We start from the raw sequence: 22,837 nt of genomic DNA, 5'->3' as shown, positions 1-22,837 counted from the left end.
CCTGTCCTGTCCTGTCCTATCCTATCCTATCCTATCCTATCCTATCCTATCCTAACCTATCCTATCCTATCCTATCCTGTCCTGTCCTGTCCTGTCCTGTCCTATCCTATCCTATCCTATCCTATCCTATCCTATCCTGTCCTGTCCTGTCCTGTCCTGTCCTGTCCTGTCCTATCCTATCCTAACCTGTCCTGTCCTGTCCTGTCCTGTCCTGTCCTGTCCTGTCCTATCCTATCCTATCCTATCCTATCCTATCCTATCCTATCCTAACCTGTCCTGTCCTGTCCTGTCCTGTCCTGTCCTGTCCTGTCCTGTCCTGTCCTATCCTATCCTGTCCTGTCCTGTCCTGTCCTGTCCTGTCCTGTCCTATCCTATCCTATCCTATCCTATCCTATCCTATCCTATCCTAACCTGTCCTGTCCTGTCCTATCCTATCCTATCCTATCCTATCCTATCCTATCCTATCCTGTCCTGTCCTGTCCTGTCCTGTCCTGTCCTGTCCTGTCCTGTCCTGTCCTGTCCTATCCTATCCTATCCTATCCTAACCTGTCCTGTCCTGTCCTGTCCTGTCCTGTCCTGTCCTGTCCTGTCCTATCCTATCCTATCCTATCCTATCCTGTCCTATCCTGTCCTATCCTATCCTATCCTGTCCTATCCTGTCCTATCCTGTCCTGTCCTGTCCTATCCTGTCCTGTCCTAATCTGTCCTGCCAGTCCTATTCAAACCAAACCAAGGTGCAAAATATTTTCAGAACTCTCCATCTAATCAGACCAAGTGTCCCGGACTCTCCTTATATAAATGCACTCTGAGAGACTCCTGAGGTTCATCACAAAACTTTAAGACATTAAAAATGTCCATGTCGCATGAATAGACAGTAAACCGTCCACTTTGCTACAGTTACTGCAGAAAACCTACCTCACTAATCTCTGTGAAGGTCTTGATGACGAAACTCCCCTCCCCACTTTAATCCAATCATTTTCACAACTTTAAATGAAATACTGAAGTTCTCCCCCTCTGAACACTGGAGATGTCAGGAGAATCGTGATGCTTTCGAATCTGTTTTAAGCTCTAGCAGCTTGTCTTGAATCAGTAACTAACTCATCCCTCTCAGTATCAGGAAACAGCTTTTCATGCCGTTAGAGGAGGTTTTTATATCGCTGCATCCACTGATGAGCAAGCAGCTGCCTTTATTCTACAACTAATGTGCTTCAAATACGTTTCCTTTTATCCAACACATAACTTTTATGCTGTTTTCCCTTTAGTTGTTGTATGCTGTGCCGATGTGCGTTGTCGGCATGTCTGATGACTTTGCACATGTGTTATTGGTTGCAACACTGTGGTGACAGAACTGGCCTCCCCTGGACATCCTGCTTCCTCAGTCAACATAACTTAGTCTGAGCTTCAGACAGACTTCCACAGCGGAGAGAGAGAGAGAGACTGCTGCAATCTCTATGGGAGCCGGATGAATAAAAGATGAGAGGAGCCTCAACGGGAGGAAATCTGTGGCAAAATAAACAAAACATTATTCTTTCTGCCAGTGTGCAGACGCAGCCATCTTTTAATGTGAAACAAGGACTCCATTTCTCAGAAAAAAACATGTTTATTCAAGACTTGACGTACAACATAATCATTCACTTAATATCTAATATTTTAGTTATAATTGTAAACATCCACTGGATTGTTACCCTTCAATGCTGCTTTATTTCTGTGCTGTGGATATAAACGTCAGCTCAGTTTAGCTGTGTTTTGCAACACTGTGTGGTGTAATGATATCAAATGTCTCATGAGGATAGAAGCCCTTCCACGGAGCAGCACAATGAAAACACAAATAATGGATTAATCCGGCTCCAGTGATTTTTTTGCTGTCACACGCAGAGCTGGGGAGGTGGCACTTTCTCTTCTGACTTTGTCAGCACCAGTTTGATATTTTATTTCAGGCAACTTTGTTGCTTGATTTGCAGCAAATTCCTGCATAAAGATCAAGAAGACTCAATTTTAACATTAAAAATGATATTACAATGACAAGTGGCACCTGGATGAAATGAGATGTGTCATTAAGAGGTTCATGTCTTGGTTCTGCCATTAAAATCTTCTGAATAAAATCTTGCTGCAGATCCTACACGGTCGGATTTCTGCTTGTGTCCTTTAACCTTGTTGGCATATGCTGAATGAGCAGTCTGTTCACCTTTCAGACATCGGATTAAAGTGCCCGCCTGTTGAATGTCTCTTCTCAGATGTAGCATTAACCCTTGTTACACTTCTAAATCACCAACACTATCCGCTGATGTTGTCAACAGTTTCAGAGGAATAGTAGTGTCTACCTCTGTGGTGTACATCAATACTTTACTCTTTAGATGATCTACAAAGTATTTATAATCCCCTCCAGCAATTCTAGACTTTGTTCTCGGACGTATGATAAACTAACTATGAGTCATCCCTAATAACATTATTTATCCCATTTTCATCATAAAAAAAAGATCCCGACCACGATGCTGTTGCTGTAACCTCTACTTTGACCTGAAAATGATGATAGAGTAGAACTACACAAGCCGTACGTGTGTGGAATGGTCTACATTACCATCGTAGGGCTGGTAATGTAGAAAGCCAATGAAGTCAACATTCTCATTTGTCCATCCGTCCATCTACGACCCGTAGATGGACGGATGGAGAGCCTGTCCATTTAAACGAAAACATTTATTCACGACCTTGTAGGATATAAGAAAGCTGTAAAAGATAGCCAATAGCTACAGTATTGTTTTTGATTTCCTTTTACAGGTGCCCCTGATGATTGTCTTCCTTTAATATCTTACAGATATGATGTTTTCTCTTAAGTTTCATTATAGATGTAGCAGCTGGCTGTCTGGTTTCTTTGCTTTACGTTTTTTTTTTTTTTTTTGCCTTCTATGTCTTCTCCACTCTCTCATCTCTTATTTCTCACACTCCTTCCCTTGTTTAATCCAGCATTTCAACATAGCAACCAAAGTAAAGAACAATACGAATAATATTTCATACTGGCTGCATGTTGGATGTGTGATCACAAGGATTTCAGCCATCTCAGCATTTTGTCTGGTTTTTAGCAGATTATATCAGGAGGTTGTGGTATTATTTGTACTAACACTGATGTGTTGGTGAATATATGAGAAATTACTCGTGTTATAATGCAATTCAGTTCAACAACACCACATATTTAATGGAATTAGCCGAATCAACACTTTCCTTCGCTGAACTTGATGCCTTTCACATAGAATGATCTATTATGGGATTATAAAAGAAGTAGCAAAAATAATGCTCCAATATTTTTCAACGTAGCAAAAAAAAAAAAAAAAAAAAATCCCAGTTATTTTCTAAATTGGTCTGGTGATTTAAAAAAAAAAAAGTGTGATATTACAGAATGTGTGATTAAAAAATCTAACTTGTCTGATAATATCAGGTATAATAAGAGCTTTGGGGGATTAATGACAGATATACCAGAAATTGTTAAAAAGCTTAAAAACAAAACATCAGCTGAAACTGATATAAGTTTAATTGATATGTTTACAATCAAAGAAATCATTGAACTTTTTAAAAACACACATCTGATCTATATTTGGAACGTTTCCTTTCAAAAATAGAGACAAACTTTGCATCGAGAGCTACAGACCAGCATCCCTTTTTTCCGTAATGTTTAGAAATTTTAGAAAGGTTTTTTGCCAAACAATTATTTCCTTTAATTGAAAAATAATAATTACTCAGTGAGTACTAATTTAGTTGAAATGAAACAACTACATTCATATCATAGAAAAAAATGGGGAAGCATGGATTGAGAGGTCAAGCTTCCTCTTTGCTGAAGAGTTACGTAGAAAACAGAGAGAGATGTGTAGAAACCACCAACACTGCTTCACAGTTTAGAAAGGTCACCTCTGGTGTACCCCGGGGATCTGGAATTGCTCCGAAACAGTTTTTGCTTGATATGAATGATATTTTTAATGTTACAGATCTGTTAAACTCTATTGTTTTTTGCCGACGATACAAACATGTACAGTTCTGCTAATAATTTACAGTAACATTTGTCTTTTATTGAAACACTTGAAGTCCATAAATACTGGTTTGATGTTACCAGATTATCACTAAATATAAACACCAACCCCCCAAAAATATGTTTTTTTGGAAATTGAACAGAGATTACCTTAAAATATACAATGATTAATGAATGAACATGGAAACCACATGTTCATTACATCAAAGAAAAAATGAAAAGCAATCTCGTACAAATCAAGAAATATATTAAACTATAAGGCTATACACACGTTTTACTGCTCGTTCATACTTCTTTTCATATATTGTGTGGACGTTGGGGGGATTGAGGAATAAAACAGCTGCTAATGCAATAGTTCTGCAAAACAAGTGGGGTGGATATTATGCACATATTCACCTGCTGTTAATGAAATCATGTTGATATATGACAAAATAATACAACATGGAGCCAAATGAAAGTCACTTCCAGCCAGATTTCAGAGACGTCTGTAAATTTGCTACAGAGAAATGAAGAAATGAAGGAGAAGTATATTTTGTTATTAGACTTTCATGATTGAAAGATGCTGATATAAATTTAAGAATTTGTTACTTTTGGTTTTTAGATGGATGCTTTCTAAGGCTACAAGAGTTCATAATTTGTGTTATTTATCTTGATTCTGCTTTATTCTTCTTCCATTTTGACTTTTAATATGTTTGTTGCTTTTATGCATGTTCCTTAAAAAAAAAAAAAAAAAAAAAAAAAAATTAATGGGTAGCTTAAATTGTTTAACAGGACAGGTTAAAATATAGCATTATGCTTCAGCCTGTGCCTTTTCAGTCGCTATATTATATTGTTTGTACTTAACACATTTGTTGTTTATTTTGTAACGGAATAAACTTGATTCTTGATAATAGACATGCTGGTACTTCTCCAGTCTCCAACAGCTGTGGAAAGTTGATTTTCTATGTTTTTAACAGTATTTAACTCTGTCATGGCTTTCTCCTCCACAACAACTCTGTGTATTTTCCTGTTGACCATAGTAGCGATGGCTACATACAGTTACTGGGTCTGTGGTGAGAGGTGCACTTTGAACATTCAGCTCACCTACGCTATAACCTGGACAGGCTTGCAAACTCAGATTTAACTAAGTCATTTAACCCGTAAAAAACTTAAGCAAATCATTTGTAAAGCATGGTTTTCGGCTATCATATTTGTTCTTCATGTCTAACATCAAGCTTATTTCATCTGTCAATGACACAGACTGGATATAAAAAGATGGACGGAGCCTCCGTGACATCACCCATAGGCTTCTGAAGAGCTGAATTGAAGCTCGGTGGGCGGTTCCTACCATCGCCATCTTGGCGGGGTGATGCATGTCGTCTCACCAGGAAAATACATATATGGGCAAAGAGGTGGAGCTGAAAGGGGGGAGGTGAGCGTCATGGTGGATGATTGACATTGAGCGAACTCAAAGCTACCTGAAGTTAAGCGCTAACCCGGAGATAACAGGAGCTAACCAGCTAACAAAGGGAAGTGGGCTAAAGCTAAGTCACGCTGTTAACCGGCTAAAAAACGCGGTTCTTCTACGTTCTTCTTACTTGAAGCAAGAGATCGGGTACCTGTCAATCAAAATGACACGCCCCTAAATATGCAGAATTTCAAGATTAAATTACTTTTAAACGGCCGAGTTAGAAAGAAATTCACTCCCCCCACAGTGAAATGTCATGAAAGTAAACCTGACATATAAACCGAAAATGGATTTTTGTACCAGGCTGTAAACATGTTTATTTCTGCTGTGAAGTTGGTCTTTTTAACATGGGAGTCTATGGGGATTTGCTCTGTGTTGGAGCCCCTAGTGGATGAAGGGGGAACTGCAGTTTTTGGCACTTAGGCTTTACTTTTAACCACTGGAGGTTACAGCTTGGTCAACAAAGCTGCCATTGCTGATTCATGGATGGACCTTCTGTTGGAGCTTTGCTTTGAAAAGGCCCCGTAGCTTCCCTACAGAGAGGTAGAGCTGGACCTGATTTTTGTTTATTTTCTTGAAGAGAACCCACACAACTTTTTCCTGGTTTTTATCTTTGTCTCTTGAACCCACTTTGTACCATAGTCTGTCAGCAGTGTATCGTTCTTCTCTTGTTTCATTAAATGGCTCGATAAACAGACATCATCTTGTGTTGGCCGTAACGCATCTCTAGCAGGTTCTGGCTATGAAGTTTATTTTCCAATTAAATGTATATTGGAAAAATCATAATTCATCCCTGTTTATAAAACATGACAGATTATCATTGCTGTTCTAGTTGCCATATCTGATCAAATCTACTTCTGTACAGCAGTAATATTAATATCAACCACAATCCTTGATTTCTATTTGCTGAATTCAAAGCCGAATGGTTCTCCACCAAGTGAAAGACTTAGTCTTTCTTTTATAAGTCTTAGCTCATCACTTTGCTGCCCGACTGACTGATCTGACTCTCTTTTTATTCTCTGTGTTCAGTGAAAATGAATATTTAAAGCAGAGTGTTATTCGCTGAATCTTTCTTTAATGCTGCCTACATTCACATCCTCTTAGAGGATTTCAGGGGCTTTGCGAATGAATCAAGCAAGGACGTGCAAACCGTTGTTCTCACAGAAAGCTTGGTGTCTCTGCTGTGCTCGGGTTAAAGCCGATCTGCTTGCTGTTTCTGCTGCCTCTGAGATCAGGAGTGGCTCACCTGCACAGACAGAGTGCATGCTCTATTCAGGGGATGCATCGTTCATTTGGCGCTTCAGGCTGAAGTGGCTGCAGCTGAGTCATTTGTCTGAGGAAGAAAGGCTGGGAGCCATAAATTAAAACATCAAGTCCAAGAAACATGACAAAATCTCAGGATTTCTTTGTGTTGTTCAACTTGCACCCTACCTTCTGTTTTCCTCATCTAATGTTGCTTCGGTTGTCACAAGTGCAAATTTGATAATGAACCAGACAAGTTTTTTTGTTGAATATATCCTCACTGAAGTCACCGATAATTTAAATGTGTTTTTACCTTTATTCTTTTGTTGTATACAGAGAAAGTGTTTGGGGATTTTCTGAGCTGGGAGCTGGAGGAAGCTTTACACCACCTGCCCCTCAAGTCTGGCCAGGCTGTGACACTGACTATCAACATTACAGTCCAACTGGACTTCTCTGGTCAAGAAAACCTCCTGCAGGACCTCAACGATGGTGAGTGGCTGCGGCAAGTTAAGAAAAGCTGAACACCTTTAGAATCTGACATAAACCTGCTGGGTTTACTGGTGAAGCTGTTGGAAAACCACTCCAGGATGTAGTCCAAATGCAGTTTTATGAGGCTGAAGAAAAAAATGAAGAATTCTGATGCATGTCTGTAAGTTGATGCTTTATTAATAATAACTTCTTGTACATTGATTTTAAATGGATTCATCTAATATAAAGTGAGTTAGAAGTTTATTTACAGAAATGCAGGTAAATTTTGGTTCAATGGAGAAAAAGCTGCAAGGCAAGTTTATTTGTATGGCAAATTTTATGTACAAGACAATTCAAAGTGCTTTACATTAAAATATTAAAGCATTACAGCAATTCAATTCAATTCAACTTTATTTATATGGCGTCAAATCACGGCAATGCCATCTCAAGACGCTTTACAGACAGAGAAAAAAACCAAATCAGATAATGAAAGCCAATTCACAACAGCCTACATAAGGAAACCAACAGATTGAGTTGGAGGTCCAACTCAATCTCCCATCCTGAACAAGCACACGGCGACAGTAGGAAGGAAAAACTCCCTTTTAACAGGAAAGAAACCTCCGGCAGAACCCGGCTCAAGGACAGGCAGCCATCTGCCTCTGCTGTGTGGGGGGAAGAGGACAGAAAGACAAGGTGCAGAAAAGCATTAAAAACAGGCTTTTAAAACAAAAAATAAAGAAATTAAATTGAAGGAGAAATGCTTTAAATAAAAGTTACAGTATGAGGAATTAAGTTATATTGATAAAAGTCGGTGAATAAAAAACAGATTTCAAAGAGCTGGGAGTTTTAGCAGACCTGCAGGTTTCTGGGAGTTTGTGAGGAGAATAAAAACCAAATGCGGCTTCTCAATGTTTAGTTCTGACCGGGAACAGAAAGTAGGCCTGATCCTGATGACCTGAGGGATCTGGTTGGTTCATAACAAACCACAAGATCCTGAACGTATTTTGGTCCAAAACCATTCGATGCTTTATAAACTAACAGCAGCAGCGACTTCAGCTTGCAAGTTGTTTACAAAATGTGACAAGCAATGGTGCAACAGAAGTCTGTTCAGTGGTCCAACATTGAGGTGGAGACATTTCTTTGCTTGGTTGGTGAGGAAAGGGTACAGAGAGAACTAGATGGAGCGACACAAAATGAAAAAAATGATCAAGAGCTTTCTGACTCAATGTCTACGGGTAGCAATGGAGTTTCCAGCAGTGTCAAGAGAAGCTGAAAAAGCTCTAAAGTGACAATCAGCAGGTCAAGGACCACAATGGTCGGAGTGGATCAAACAGTCGAGACTGGAAGTGGTTCCAACAGAAGGATACAATTTCTGGTCAGCAACCGGCGAGCATCAGACCAAGTAGCAGACTGCCTCTAGGTCCTGTGTTATAGAACTTGTCGTGTACAACACTGATGTCACAGTAATTTCACCCAAACCCCGCCCATTTCAGACTTGGTACTAAATTGTTTATAGAAAAGAAACAGAAGCAAGCTGAGACTAGTTGAGGCGAGTTGAGACATTAGTGAGGCAAGCTGGTACTTGTGGAAAAGAGGCGTTAGTGAGGAGACGAGCAGCAGTGTTCTGGACTACCTGCAGCTATCTGATGGACTTTTTAGGGCATCCTGTACGGATAGCTACCAGTTCAATTCAGCTTTAATTGTGTAACACTGATTCATGGCACAAGTAATGTCAAGGCACTTTCAAAATTATTGTAGTACAAACACACTTCCTGGCCAACAAAATAAAAAAGTTCACCATAAAAAAAAAACAAAAAACAACAATCCAATCACACACACTAACATTTTGTTGGACGTCTTTAACGTCTTTTACGGCAACATTGGCCATGGGATTGTTACATTAAGCTTCTGCTATGTCACACAATTGGTAAATTACTTTTCCACCAAGATTTTGTATTTATAATAATGAGTATCAGAACCAAGCTGCAACCTCCGGTGGTCAAAAGTAAAGCCCAAGTGCCAAAAACTGCAGTTCCCTCCTCATCCACTAGGGGCTGCAAAACAAAGTGAATCCCTATAGACTCCCATGTTAAGAAGATCAACTTCACAGAAGAAATAAACATGTTTACAGACTATTTCAAAAATCCATTTTAGGTTTAATAGGTCAGGTTTACCTTCATGACAACTGTGGGGGGAATGAACTTTTTTCTAACTCGCCCGTTTAAAAGTAATATAATCACAAAATTCTGCATATTTAGGGGCGTGTCCTTTTGATTGACAGATACCCGATCTCCCGCTTCAAGTCAGAAGAACGCCGAACAACCGTGGTTTTTAGCCGGTTAACAACTTTACTTAGCTTTAGCCTGCTTACCTCCGTTAGCTGGTTAGCTCCTGTTATCTTCGGGTTAGCTCGGTTAGCTTTTAGCTACAGGCAGCTCGGAGTTCGCTCGATGTCAATCATTCACCATGACGCTTACAGTCCTCCTCTCAGCTCCACCTCTTTGCCCATATTTGTATTTTCCTGGTGAGATGACATTCATGTCCCTGCCAAGATGTTGATGGTAGGAACCGCCCACTCTTCAGAAACCTAATGGTGATGTCATTCAGGCTCTGTCCATTTTTTTATATACAGTCCATGGTCGGACCCATCCCAATGATTCTCAGAGTGGTTCAGATCTGGACTCTGTGGTGCCCATTTCATCTGTGCAAGTGATGCCTCCTGCTGAGCCTTGAGCCACTCTTTCACAGTTTGAACCCAATGAATCCTGGTTGTGTCATCCTGATAGCAACAAAGCATCTCGACTCTTTTTATTATTAATCTAATTTAAATTCAATTTCAAAGTGATCACTTGTTGAGGTAATGATTCCCTAATTCTTCCTTTTGGTTGCAAAGTCACTCATCCTGTACGTGTTGGCTCATGTCCTATAAATGCTTGAAAAGCCTTCCAGACTCGTGTCTCTATAGAGCTGGAGTTAATTAAAAAAATGCCCTTCAGGCCAGGAGACAGTGTTGTGTTAAACGCAGCCTCATGGGATTAAAGGTGATTGAGACTCAGGGCACAGTATTTAATCTGTTTCTGCTGATTGTGAGATTTTTACTGTTGCATCATCTCTGTGCTCAATTTGTCAAACTGAAACAGATTCAATGACATGCCAGATGCTAAAAATGCTGCTAAGTGGGGTTTATTCTAATGTGAGTCAAAACTATACATATTTTTATTCATGATGGAGCTTTAATAAGTTAAAAAAAAGAAAATATCGAGCATCTTTCTTCTCAGAGAGATTCATAAACATTTTTTCCTCCAAATCTTTTTTGATTATGTGACAGAAAATTGAAATCATCAGGTGAACTGTAGAACTGAGTTTGTTGTCCTGTGTTTCTTTAAAAAAAACCAACAATATCATTCTTTGTACACCTGAGCTTTTCACGCTGTGATAAGTCAAAATGTTTGCTGTGGAAAAAAGTCTCTTTCAGGAAATCATGGCTCAGCCTTTTTATGCCTTACTAGGGCTGGCGATATGACCAAAATCTCTTTTCCTGATTTAGCTACTTATATATACCCTTAACAATATAATTACTGATATAAAGTTGTTTGTGTAATGTTGTGTCAGTCATCAGTAATGTGTCAGATGTGCTTGGCAACAGCAGCTGGGGATCTCCTTCCATCTGGGGGAACTATGGCCGCATGGCGTTTCATGGGTAAATACCTGTTGCAGTGTTTGCTTCTGGAGTTTATTATCATTTTTTTGCTCGTTGACTCTATTCTTTATTCTGTATTCTTTATCCTGATTCTTGCGTAGGTGATAAAATGAGTTAGTTGTGTTTGAGTCCGTTGTTGGGACTGTGAGCTAGTCTGTATCCAAACCGCATCCATGCGACAGAAATTTCCCCTCTTATATGAACAAGCTCATCAGTTTGGGTTGGCTGGTCATTTTTTAGTGAATTATCCTGCTCTGAAACACGTCTGCTACCGTCTTCCTCCATGTTTGTTTATATTGCAGCGTGTATGCCACAAAGCGCATCTTGACGTAAAATACCGCAGTAAAGCACCTTATTGTGGCGTAAATGATAGAGCCTCATATGAAACGACAGACATTTTTTATTGTCTAAACAATATATATCATCATGTTGCCCAGCCCTATGCCTTACCTTTGGTAAGGAATGGTTCAGTGTAGTCTTGTGAGCACTGACGTTTCACAACATTTAAAATGTCTGGCTTTTTTTTTTTTTTTTTGTTTTTTAATTACTTTAGCTGGCCAACATGATTTTTCTTCTGTGACCACTCAGAGATATTTCACTCTTTCTGGGGTCAAAGTCTACGGTTGGACAAACCCACAATGATTTTGGTAATTGAAAGCCACAGGAAATCAGTGAAACATACACAAAAGTGCAGAAGGATTTAGATGTATTGAGTATTTATGACAAGTTACAAGAGGCTGATTTATTAATAGGCCCAGTCAAACTGAGCGTGCAGTGGTCTGTAAGGCTCCACAGCCAGTTAACAACATTGATGCATGTTTATGAAAGATCAACTGACTAATCTCCGGCAGTGACACACACACACACACTGACTGTCAATGAAAAGATGTATTTTTACATACAAAAAAAACAAAGTCGGCTGGTTGGGGTTTTACAGCTAATATACATGTACTTTGATGAACTGAGGTGCTTTGGAAAGCTTAGTGGAGAAGTAGTGTGGCTGCTCTGAAGAGCTAGCATCGTGGTTGCAACAGCAGTGACAGAAACAAGCGGTAACGGTGTTACACCGCTCACCAAACTTGTTGACCATGCAGTCATAAACAGTTACAACCTTAGCTTGGTAGCATGCTTTGATGCCTCATTTGTTGCTAGTCGGGGCTGAAATAACATCTCTTCTCACTGGGAGAGAAATTGGGGTGACAAGCTTGAGACTGTTACATACTTAGGAAAGAGACGACGACAAAGTTAAATCACAGAAATTTGTTTTCCTGAGGTGACAAGAACAAAGACCAAAGTTAATTTTGGTGTGTTGTTGTTTCACATAAAACCTGATCTGCTGCCATGCGGTAGGGCTAAGAAAAATTATAATCATGATTATTTAGGCTTAAATTAAGATCTCGATTATTTAACACGATTATCCAGTATTTATAAACAACGCTGTGCGTCGTGGTGTTCTAGACTCCGTGTCGTGCATTATAACCATTTAATGCACGGTTCTGAGTTGTTTAATCTACTTTTACCGCTTATATGGGAACTATTTTACGTTGGCCTGGATGTACGTTTTATGCCAAACCACCGCTGTCAGGCTGCAGCGCGTTTCTCTCATTCACCTGTTAAAAGACAGCTGATCTGAACCAGCTGGTTAACGCCTTGCTATGGTAACGCCCTGTAACGGAGGGATATTATAGTGATCTAACTCGCCGAACTATGTATAGGAAAATAATGCAGCCAGTTGTCACTGACAACGGTATAAACTATGTTTAGGTGAATTTCCACAACCTACTGCAGTTATTCTACATTGACCTGCAGCCGGAGCCGACTGAGACTGGCCGCCTGGGAGTGCTTTAGGACGGGAGAGGCTCCCGCTGCTCCTTCCTTACAGTAACTGCAGAACAATATGTGCCTTCAAGTCAGTCGCCAAAACACCAGAAAAGTCTCTAATAACTCCAGTAAAAGCTGCTAGATTTTTCGCTTTTAACAAAAAAAGTCTCCAGATTTAGCGAGAAAGTCTCCAAGTTGGCAACAGTGTCTGAATGAAAGCAAAGCGGCTGTGGGAGGAGTTTACAGCACAGCGCTGCAACGCCAGAGACGCTCGATTAGCAGCTGAAGACAGCAGGAGAGGAAACTGCAGAGAGAAAAATAATCACACCCTTTTAGTTTTATCATCGTTGAAAACCCAGATTGTAATTTTGATTAAAATGCGATCAATCGCGCTGCCCTACCAAGTGGTGGTTTGTGTGTTGCAGTGTCCATGTCTTTTATATACCTTCCATAATGTGTTGTATTGATTTTTCCACTATAATGACCAGCTGGTTCTCACAACTATGAGTTCACTTGTGTTGAATCTTTAGTATTAGTAGTAATCAGTGGAAAAAAGGACATTAGCTACAGTCACCTTAAATTTCCAACTACTTGCAGAACAATTGTTGGACGCCACACAAAAAATAATTCTGTCCAAATGATGTGTCAAGAACAAATGAAAAATATTTCCCAAATCAAAGCTGCTTTTCCTCACAGCCATTTTGAAAGGAGGAGAAAGTTCTCAGTGAAAAGGACAAGGCTCGCTCGCATTTCAACAGCGATTTCACCAGCATTGTCCACTAGGGGTGGGAAAATAGAATCGAAAAATCGAAAATCTGGATTTTTTTGCTTCACAATTTTAAAATCGATTTTTTGTTAAAAAATTTTTTTTTTTTTTTTTTTTTTTTTAAAGTAAAATGAATCTGCTATAACATTTTTCTAATTTTTTATTGTTTTTATTGATCTTTTTACATGTCTTCTTGTGCATTATAGCAGCAGAATGATAGTCTGGCTACTGTGTTGTTTTTTCCTAATAGAAATCAAGAAAAATGACGAACAAAAATAAGTTTTATACTTTTTTTTTTTTTGTTTTTTTAATCTACAAAAATCAGCATAATCAAAGAATTGTGAGAATTGCAGTTTAAATCAAATCGGCACTCAAAAAATCGTAATCGAATCGAGACAGTCATATCGTCACAGGCCGATTGTCTACCATCTCTTCATCTCAAATGGAATTGTGCACATTCATTTTAGTGAAAATGTTTTTTTTGTTTTCCTTCGAGGTCTTTATTTATATGGTGAAAGTGTCTTGACATTGATATCTTGAATGTGTCGCTTGCAAAAAGTCTTACGGTGTGTTCACACCAAACGCGTTTTGAGTGTCAATAGCGTCAGGTTTACATGTAAAGTCTATGTGGAGGCGCGTCAAGGAGGCGTCAAGCTTTTTTGCGGAGCATTTTCAGCGTTTGCCGTGGCGGCGTGATGCGCAGCAAACGCCAGAGATGGAAAATCCAAACATTTGCCGCTTGACAAGCGATATAAGTCACGGCTTATTTTTCAGCTAGAGGAAGTCTAAAATGGACCGGAAAGGAAAGCTCTGCCTTTCCCCCCTTTCTTTTCCACCGCTTTTGCCGCTTGCTCCCGACAAACGTCTTGGGCGTTGGACAGAAAAGTGACCGTCTAGTGATAAGTGCAGAGTGCTCTTCTCCTGTGTTGCTACAAGTAGTTTTTCTGTCGGTACATCCCTCTAACATACTCAACACTGGGCCTTTTTTTTTTTTTTTTACATTTTCTCCTCTCTCCATAAAATTTAGCTTCTTTTTTGGAAAGTATACCAGTAAAAAAAAAAGCTTAATTTTTCTTATATTTTTGTCTACGAGGGAGGTCTGAAGGTCTCTACAGCTTCGCTTCCCTTCCATCTTTGAGCCAACTCGCTGGTTTTTTGCACTTTTACTTCTTTTTTCTTGCTTTAAACAATAAAAGCACCTCAGAGCTCATTCACAGTGTTGTGTCTTCACCTTCTGTCATAGTTCATTCTCTTCCTTCTTTCTTCCCTGCATTGCTCTTGACCTCTCCTCCTCTCTCATCAGACAGTTGAACTACAGACTTTATGGGCTGATAAATATTAATGGCAGATCAATACAGACCAGCTTCTGCCTCACAGAGGCTTTACTTTGTGTGTGTTTTGGTGCATTTGCATGTCGATTCAGACACCAGGGAAAGTAAACATGCACGATGCAGCGTGTTTATCCGAGACTCAGCGCCGCTCTCCACATGAGGTCGTTTAAGCGATCCTGTTTCACTGTTTTAATTAGCTGAGCAATAATTGAAGCTCTGAATTAATGAGATAAGGCGCGTTTCCTCCTGAACAGCAGCTCTGAATGCGGTTATTACAGCAGCATTATGGGATGCATTTTTATTTAACTATTTATTTTCCTCCCAAACGATTTGATGCTATCTAGCACGCTAATACGTTAATGTAGCCATGTTGTTTTAATTTACTGATTAAAATATGTTGCATAAAACTGTTGTTGGGCTTTGTTCTCGCTCTGTGCAAGAAGATTACAGAGTTCTGCTGTTTTTTGTTCATTTAACTGAAAAAAATCGTGATTATCTTGTGTGCTTTCAGCAACTATTCAAAAAAAGAGCACATGTAAATTTTAATGCTGTAATGTCAGTAAATAATTATCTTGTTAAAGTCAGCTGGATAATAAGTATTGCCCTCGGTAGCCCAGCTGTAGAGACATTTTTATGAAACTGTCCATTTTCGATGCATGCACCAACTGCCCTATAACACTGTCTCTTTTAAGGTATTGTTTGACATTTCAGAAAATATGCTGATTAGCTTCCTCACTCAGCTTGGTCTTACAAGGTCATTACTTCATAAAGCGGAGCTATTATTGCCAAGTAATTAATTTTCACAAAATAATGTTTTTTAAAAGTTTGTTTTTAATTCAGCTCCTTTAAACCGTCATTTTTAGAGAAAGTTTTATTATATGAGAAGTTTTAATGAGAGCACATTCCTGCTGGGAGTATTGATTTGCTTCAGGTTTGACTTTCTTTCCAAGGTTCATCTATTAAACGGTGGTTTAAATGCCATTCATATATGGAATAATTTACACGCCTAGTTTTGCCATTTGGAAAACAACACTTTTGAATCTTTGTACGAGACAACTCTGCCTGTAAAAAAAACGAGCCGTAGCTGAAAAGCTGGATAGCTGAGAATGTTGAACATCTCATTCGCCGACACTGTTCAACGTAAAGCCTTAAAAAACAGCTTTTTTTTTTACATTACACAATCAAAATGTACACCCCTGGCCCCTCTTAGTTCTGCATGGATGAGGTGTCCCTTTTCTTCTGGGGAACAGGTTGTAGTCATAAAGCCTTTGATTGAGGCATTTAATATCCTGATGAAGATGCCGAAAAGCCCTGACCAGGAACGAGAGGTGTGACTTGGTTTAGTGCTCTGCATACTTTCAATTCAATCCAACTTTATTTGTATAGCGCCACTTCACAACAATGTTGTCACAGGGCACTTTACATACACGAATCAACATGCACATCATTTCAAGCCAATTCATACATATTCTATAATAGAAACCAACTGATTGCATCGAGTCATGATTTCGATCCAGTCCCCCATCCTGAGCTGCACGAGGCGACAGTGGGAAGGAAAAAAACTCCCCTTTAACAGGAAGAAAACTTCCGGCAGAACCCGGCTCAGGGAGGGCAGCCATCTGCCTCGACTGGTTGGGGTGGAGAGGACAGGAAAGACAGATCAACATGTACTGTACTTTAGTGCTATTATTGCCTTTCACTTAAAGTAATTTGTTTTTCTTTCCCGTGCTTCTTTGTATTGTCCCTTGATAAATAAAAAACTAAATAGATTAAATGACAATATGTCTACCAGTCTTTGATCCACTCAAGATAAGAAGTTTTCCCTGCAAATCTGATGGGTATAGGGAAGGAAAGGAACTACAGTTTCAGTCAAAATGATTCAGTCCCCCACTATAAGTTAGGTCTACTGACCAAATGTACAAACTAGTCACTGTTTGCAATAAACAAACCAAACAAAAACCATTTAAATAGCTCAACACGACTAACAACATAAGTTGTTTCTGCAAATTCAACAGAAAATGTCACTTTCTTGTGTGCTGTCCAACTATTTTACAATAGATAAAAAAGCAGGAAGTGAAAAGTTGTCATTTCATATTTTCTGCTTATGTGAAATATTCCACAAGGTTGCATAGATAGCTTTGGGAACAGCTGGCTAAAGTAAGAAGTAAGGTTTGTAACGCCTCTCCCAAACCCCACTTGTGTGAAGTTTGGAGTCTTCTGACCAGAACAAACTTTGTTCTTAATATTTTGACCAAAGAAGTCATTATGTTGTTCCTGTGGAATATGTAGAGGCCTCTAGGTCCAGTCCCAGCTGTCCCCCACCTTGGTCCTACCACTCAATTTTAAGGGTAAAAGAACCCCCCTTCCTTTTCTGGTAGGAATGAATTCATACTTATTATGTAGTCACTCAGCAGGGGTGTTGTGAACCAGGTGGATTGCTTGACCACTACCATTTGACCTACATTTTAAAGTAGAGTCCATGGGAGACTTTGGGATTTAGCCTAATACTTAAACGGTGTCCCACCTTATGAACATAGCACAACAAACCAGCCTATTGCAGCTCAGTTTTATGTTACATCTGGGGTCAGAAGGTTCCTTTTATTGAAACATTTTTGGATTTTCCATCATGACAAATACAATGGATGTTTAAATTACTTCACTCTCGTAATGAAGGAGCATTGTACAGCAGTTGCTGATATCTGTCTGTTAATGAACAGATTCATTTCTGTTTTCAGCCAGTCACTTTTTAAAGCTTCATCACTAAGTTCTAATCTGGTGAAAAGTTACACCTTTGTTTTTTATTTTGGCCTTCACCTGTCCTGAGATTGTTTAAGCATTATAACAGGTTTGATTCTTAGACAAAGTTGATTCGCACAGCGTTGCCTGTTCTGGAAATGAGATTGTCTATCCTTTTTATTTTTCCCCTCAATCTTCAAAACATTGTCTAAACCACTGACCACTGTGATGCCAGTAGACATAAAAGGCTCATTTTAAAGTCTAAAAAAATAAGAGCAGTAATTTCTACGTCACAATAACACACAAGACTCGACACGTTCCATCAGGAACACTTCTGCAATTCAGGAAAAATAGTTGTTTAAGCTCTTATCAAAGGATTTATGAGTTAATAGATGGATATTTAATGCTTTGGTCAGAGGTAGCATTATTCCCACTGTTTTCAGATTAGCTAAACTCAGCCAGAGTACTCGCTCTACTCTTGCTTTGTGTACAAAAGTAAGCATATTTCTTCACTAAAATCAAATTAAACTCTGCTTTTAAGCTTTAAATACCTGAAATAAAGCATTGTTGACCATCTGTTTCACAGCATTTGTTCCTCCAGTTAGTACAGATCCAAAATTAACAAGATTATGACATATGAAAAAAAAAAAAAAGCTGTCTTTTATCGTTTTGTATGTTGTTACAAAGGCATTTAATTGAATTTCTTTTTCTTTTAAACATTATAAATATTCATTATCCTTGCTGGCGCCAGCTAGGTCACTGCAGTGCAGTCATGAATGAAAATAGAGAAATGAGAGAAGCTGCAATAACAAAATGTGAGGATGACTGTGAGCTTGAATATGAATGCTGATGCATATGAATGGATTCCTCCACCGTTTCTCAGGTGGAAAGGTCTTCGCTCTTTATCTGCATGTGGACCTTCTCTGTCTCTAGCTCCACAGCCCGAGGAAAAATCAGGGTTCAAAGCATGTGCAGTGTCTCTCGGCTTCTCTGAAGTGCATGCTAGCATCTTGTTAACATCAGCACTTCTCTATATTTAATAAAACTGGTGGTTGGCGTTGTATCCCTGCAGCTTTCAGTGTCCTTAAATTAACTTGCAAGCTGTACTGGGAGTTTACACTCTCTTGCATTTCTAACTATTTGTATATCTGGATATAATAGAAAATAACTAGAAAAGCACTCGGAACAAATTGTAAAAGAATCATTAAAAAAATTCCTTGATCCAAACAGTGATCCAGATCACCACCAAAATGTAATCAGTTCTTCCTTTTCACATTTCCAACAACTCATTAAAATATCATAAAAATCCATTCATAACTTTTTGAGTCATCTTGGACAGAAACAGACAAAAAAAAAACCAGATAAACGCCGGTAAAATCACAACCTCCCAGGGGGAGGTAAATAGTCAGATCGCTACAAGTCATTCAGCCTGCTAAATACAACCTAAGAGAAACAAATTACACACCATTATTCCTTAAAAACTAAGATGGAGTGTTCTAAGTAACCACACTGCTTCCATAGGAATATAGAGAGTAAGTAGTAGTTTATATTACATATATATTTGATTAACTGATAATCAGCAAATATATACACCTTAAAACAGCAGGTGTTTCCTCAGTTTGCTTGTGGGGAGCATTTAGGTGTGTGATGATAAAACACCAAGATGGACGGACATCAGCAATGATCTGTTGCTGCCAGTCAGTATGGGAATTGTTGCACATCTATATACATTTATACATTTATAAACTATTTGGAGTCAATTATTCTCCAAAGAGAAACATTTTTACAAGCTACATGTCAGACTTTATGGTCCTCAGTCAAGTTTAAAAAAGATCATTATGGTACAATTTGTTGTTTTTCACGAGTTTCATCCTGGTAGTTTCCCTAAAGATGGAATGGTTTTATAGATAGTATTCATTCTTCTCATCATTTGCTATCATGGGTTCACATCTTTATGGATCCTAACAGTGTTTCTAAGGTGAATTTTGGGGCCATCCATAGATTTTCCTCATTCTGTTGATAGAGCTGTTGATTGTCAACATAAGATGGCTGAATTCCCACGTCATCCAGCTCTGCAGACGCCTGGTAACAAGCCATTTGTTTGACTCAGGTGTGTCGCAGGACAGTAAATCTTGAGGACTGGACTTGTGCATCCTGTTTTTGGAGATAACCATTTATATTTTCAACACGTAACTTGGAACAGACACCTCTACAATGTCTGTTTTCTGTTGAGACCAAACAAAGCAGCCCTCGATGGTTTGGCGATGTCATTTCAGACTGGAAGCTGGAAAGAAGGTAGGCTTTATGAAGAAGAGGCTCGAAAAAACTGAACAGCTATGGCTTGATTGGGGGGGGGGTTTGACAGCACAGCTTAGATTTTTAAAGCTACATGAAAATGTCACGGGGTTTTCGATTGTTCCCCAATGATATGGTGCAGTCGTGACTTCGTTTGAGGTGATTTATTCGTTTCCCGGCCAATCCAACACAAATAACTAGTTTCTCCTAAATCTGCACCGTAATAGATACACAACACTCCATAAACAAAACACATTTGTCAACCCCACACATTTCCCACCTTTGAAACATAAAAAAGAGCAAACATAATACTCCGATGCGGTAGCGTAATGGTTAGAGTAAAAGTAGTTATTCCTCCACAACAATGTTAAATATTGAAATATGTGTGAAATATTACGTCATATAGGAAATAATTACTAAAGGTGATTATACACAGTGCCAAACACTGGGCATGCATAAAACCATCTTATGTATTTTAAGTGTATTTTTGCACTATTAATATTTTTACCTTTAAACTGGAGGTTGGTTTGTTTTCATTGGTCCGTTTAATGGTCTGTTTGTACTGAAGTCCATGTTCTACTTAGGCGTAATCCCGTCAACCTTTTGTTTTAATGCTGGCAGGAACACAATGTTCTCTTTAGCCGAGGCGGAGGGGCAAATCGGACAATAACAGGCCGACCCTCATTGATTCATTTCAAGGCAGGGTTTATCTCTCATTCCAAGTCCAGCTGAAGACCACGGCATCATAACTCAGGATTAGATGGGAACCATGTCATCAGTCAGGACTAATGGGCCTCGACTTACAGCACGCTTTATTGTGTTAAATGGTGTGAGTGTCGTAGCTAATGACAGCGCTGCTGCCTTCATTAATGTGGTTGAAGACAGGACCTTGCACTGCAGTCAGCATGTGCAGCTGGATCAGAGAAACGGTGTGAAATAAAAGAAGCAGATATATTCAGGATGAGCTTTTTCCCCTTTCTGTCTCATTGTGTTGTTGTTGTTACTTCCATGCTATTCTTCCCTGCTTGTGCAGTTTGTTCAAAACTGAGCTAACAACGTTAACTTTGTCTTGTTTCATTAAAATCTTGGGATCGTTATATCCAAGGTTTTTATTTTTTGTCTTTTTAATCCAAGGTGGGGGGTCCATTAAATAAAAACTGCTGTTTTAAAATGAATAATTTTCTATACAGAAACTCCTCTGGAATTGATTCTTTAATAAAAAGTTAAACCATTTTATGAATTTTAATCTATTTTATTTATGCAATCTGCTTTGCATTTGAAGCAACATCTTATTTTATTCTTTTAAGTAATTTCATTAGATCTAATCCTTCAGTCTACTACTATATTAATGATCATTATATGACAGAAAAAATCCAACACTATGATCTGAAACTTATTGTAAAGTGTGATGATATTTATACAAAAACCTTTACGATGTTGTTTGTCCTGAATTAAGATTGGACAATGTTGGATCTTATGAGGCTTATCAAATTTAAAGCTTATGAACAATATTAAAGCATAAAGTTAAGTAATTCTAATTAATACAGAGATTAGAATATATGCCATACTAATTGTTACGACACAGTGTGTCCTTTTAAAACTGTATTCAATTAAATACATGACAAAAACAAGCTATATAATGTTCAAACTGATCAACTTTAGTCCTGTGGTGGAAAATACTCTGGTCTTGAGAAGTTGTAATACATCTAAGAGTCAACTGTCTTCTTACAATGAACATTTTATTATAAACTAATACAAGCACACGCTGGAGCTTGGAGAGAGAACCCTCTCTGCAGATGCTGAAGTAACACCCAATTATAAACCATGCTTAACTCCTCCTAGTTGCTGAGCACACCATATGAAACAATCATTATCTCTTATTTAAGACTAAACTGAACTCACTAAGCATCAATCACTCACTATATTACTTTATTACCTTTAACCTCTAACCTTTAGACAACTGGTCAACCAAGCAGTTGACAAAAACCGATGCCCTGCAGGAAACTCTTCCTGTCTCAGACTTTGTCTGCACATTCCAGACAAGGATCATATGACTTAAAGAAAGCTTTGTGCATAGACACAAAACACAGCAGGATCACAGAAAATCAATGCATATATGTCTAATACTTAATTCAAACCAAACTCATAACAATTTCCCCCAACATTCTCCCTCCTCTTGGTCCTACAGGACCAACAATAAGAAGAGAAATTGTTATCAGAACGCAAAAATACATACAGAAGACAACATTCTCAAAACATCAGGAGCCTCATGCCTATAAGGTTTTAAAAGAATCTTTCAGAAATTACAATAGTGAGGAGCCATTTGCTTCAGCTTCAAAATCTGAGTCTAACAATAAACGTAAGAAAAGTGGAAACAAATCATTCCTCTTAGGGGGTGACAGAAGTGCAGTGAAGACACTGTCGGCGTTCTGGTGGGACTTGGCATATCACAGTGGCAGTGGAGCGCTTCTTTCCTCTAACTGATCTTGCTTGAGAGCGAAGGCTGGTCTTCAGGTGTGAGAGTAGACTATCTCACTTACCCACGCAACCACAGGGATTATTCTGCCCTTTGTTGGGTGGTGCGTTATTCTTCTGTAATTTCAGACTGAAGAGCTTCAGGAGGTTCAAGCAATCTGTAGTGCCAAGCAGCTCACTCTGCGACCTTTACCGCTGTCTGGGTCGTCAGGAAAACCTGAAATGGCCTAAACCATTGATGTTGGTTCCAGCGCTGATGTTTAAAGCTTCTTATCAGGACAAAATGAAGTGAATAGAGCTGCAAAGATGCTGATTCATGAAGGGCAGCTTTCACCTGTGTGCAAATGCCTGAAAAGGGTTCTTATGAGGTTAGGACAATATGTTAAAACATTACTTTCACACAGAGCTGTGTCTGAACAGGCAGTCTTGGAAGGAACCATGCCCACTTGGGTGAGGGTCCTGCAAAAAGAATCACAAAAAAGCCCATGTTTCCATGTTACGCATGCGCATATACATCAGAACCAGAAAAAGTACTTTTGGT

General features: G+C 38.9%; 1 protein-coding gene across 1 annotated transcript in view; it reads left to right on the top strand.

Moving 5' to 3' along the window:
* Window positions 1-22,837, top strand: part of trappc9 (trafficking protein particle complex subunit 9) — a 292,239-nt gene that overhangs the window by 75,367 nt on the left and 194,035 nt on the right. The window contains exon 15 of the mRNA XM_079258776.1: window positions 7,041-7,193. Coding sequence (XP_079114902.1) covers window positions 7,041-7,193 — 153 coding nt within the window. The remainder of the gene's footprint in view (window positions 1-7,040; window positions 7,194-22,837) is intronic.

The sequence above is a fragment of the Telmatherina bonti genome (genome assembly GCF_933228915.1).
Source record: "Telmatherina bonti genome assembly, chromosome: 19".
NCBI classification, from domain to species: domain Eukaryota; kingdom Metazoa; phylum Chordata; class Actinopteri; order Atheriniformes; family Telmatherinidae; genus Telmatherina; species Telmatherina bonti.
The sequence above is the reverse complement of the archived record's forward strand: the minus strand, read 5'-3'. Positions and strand labels throughout refer to the sequence as shown.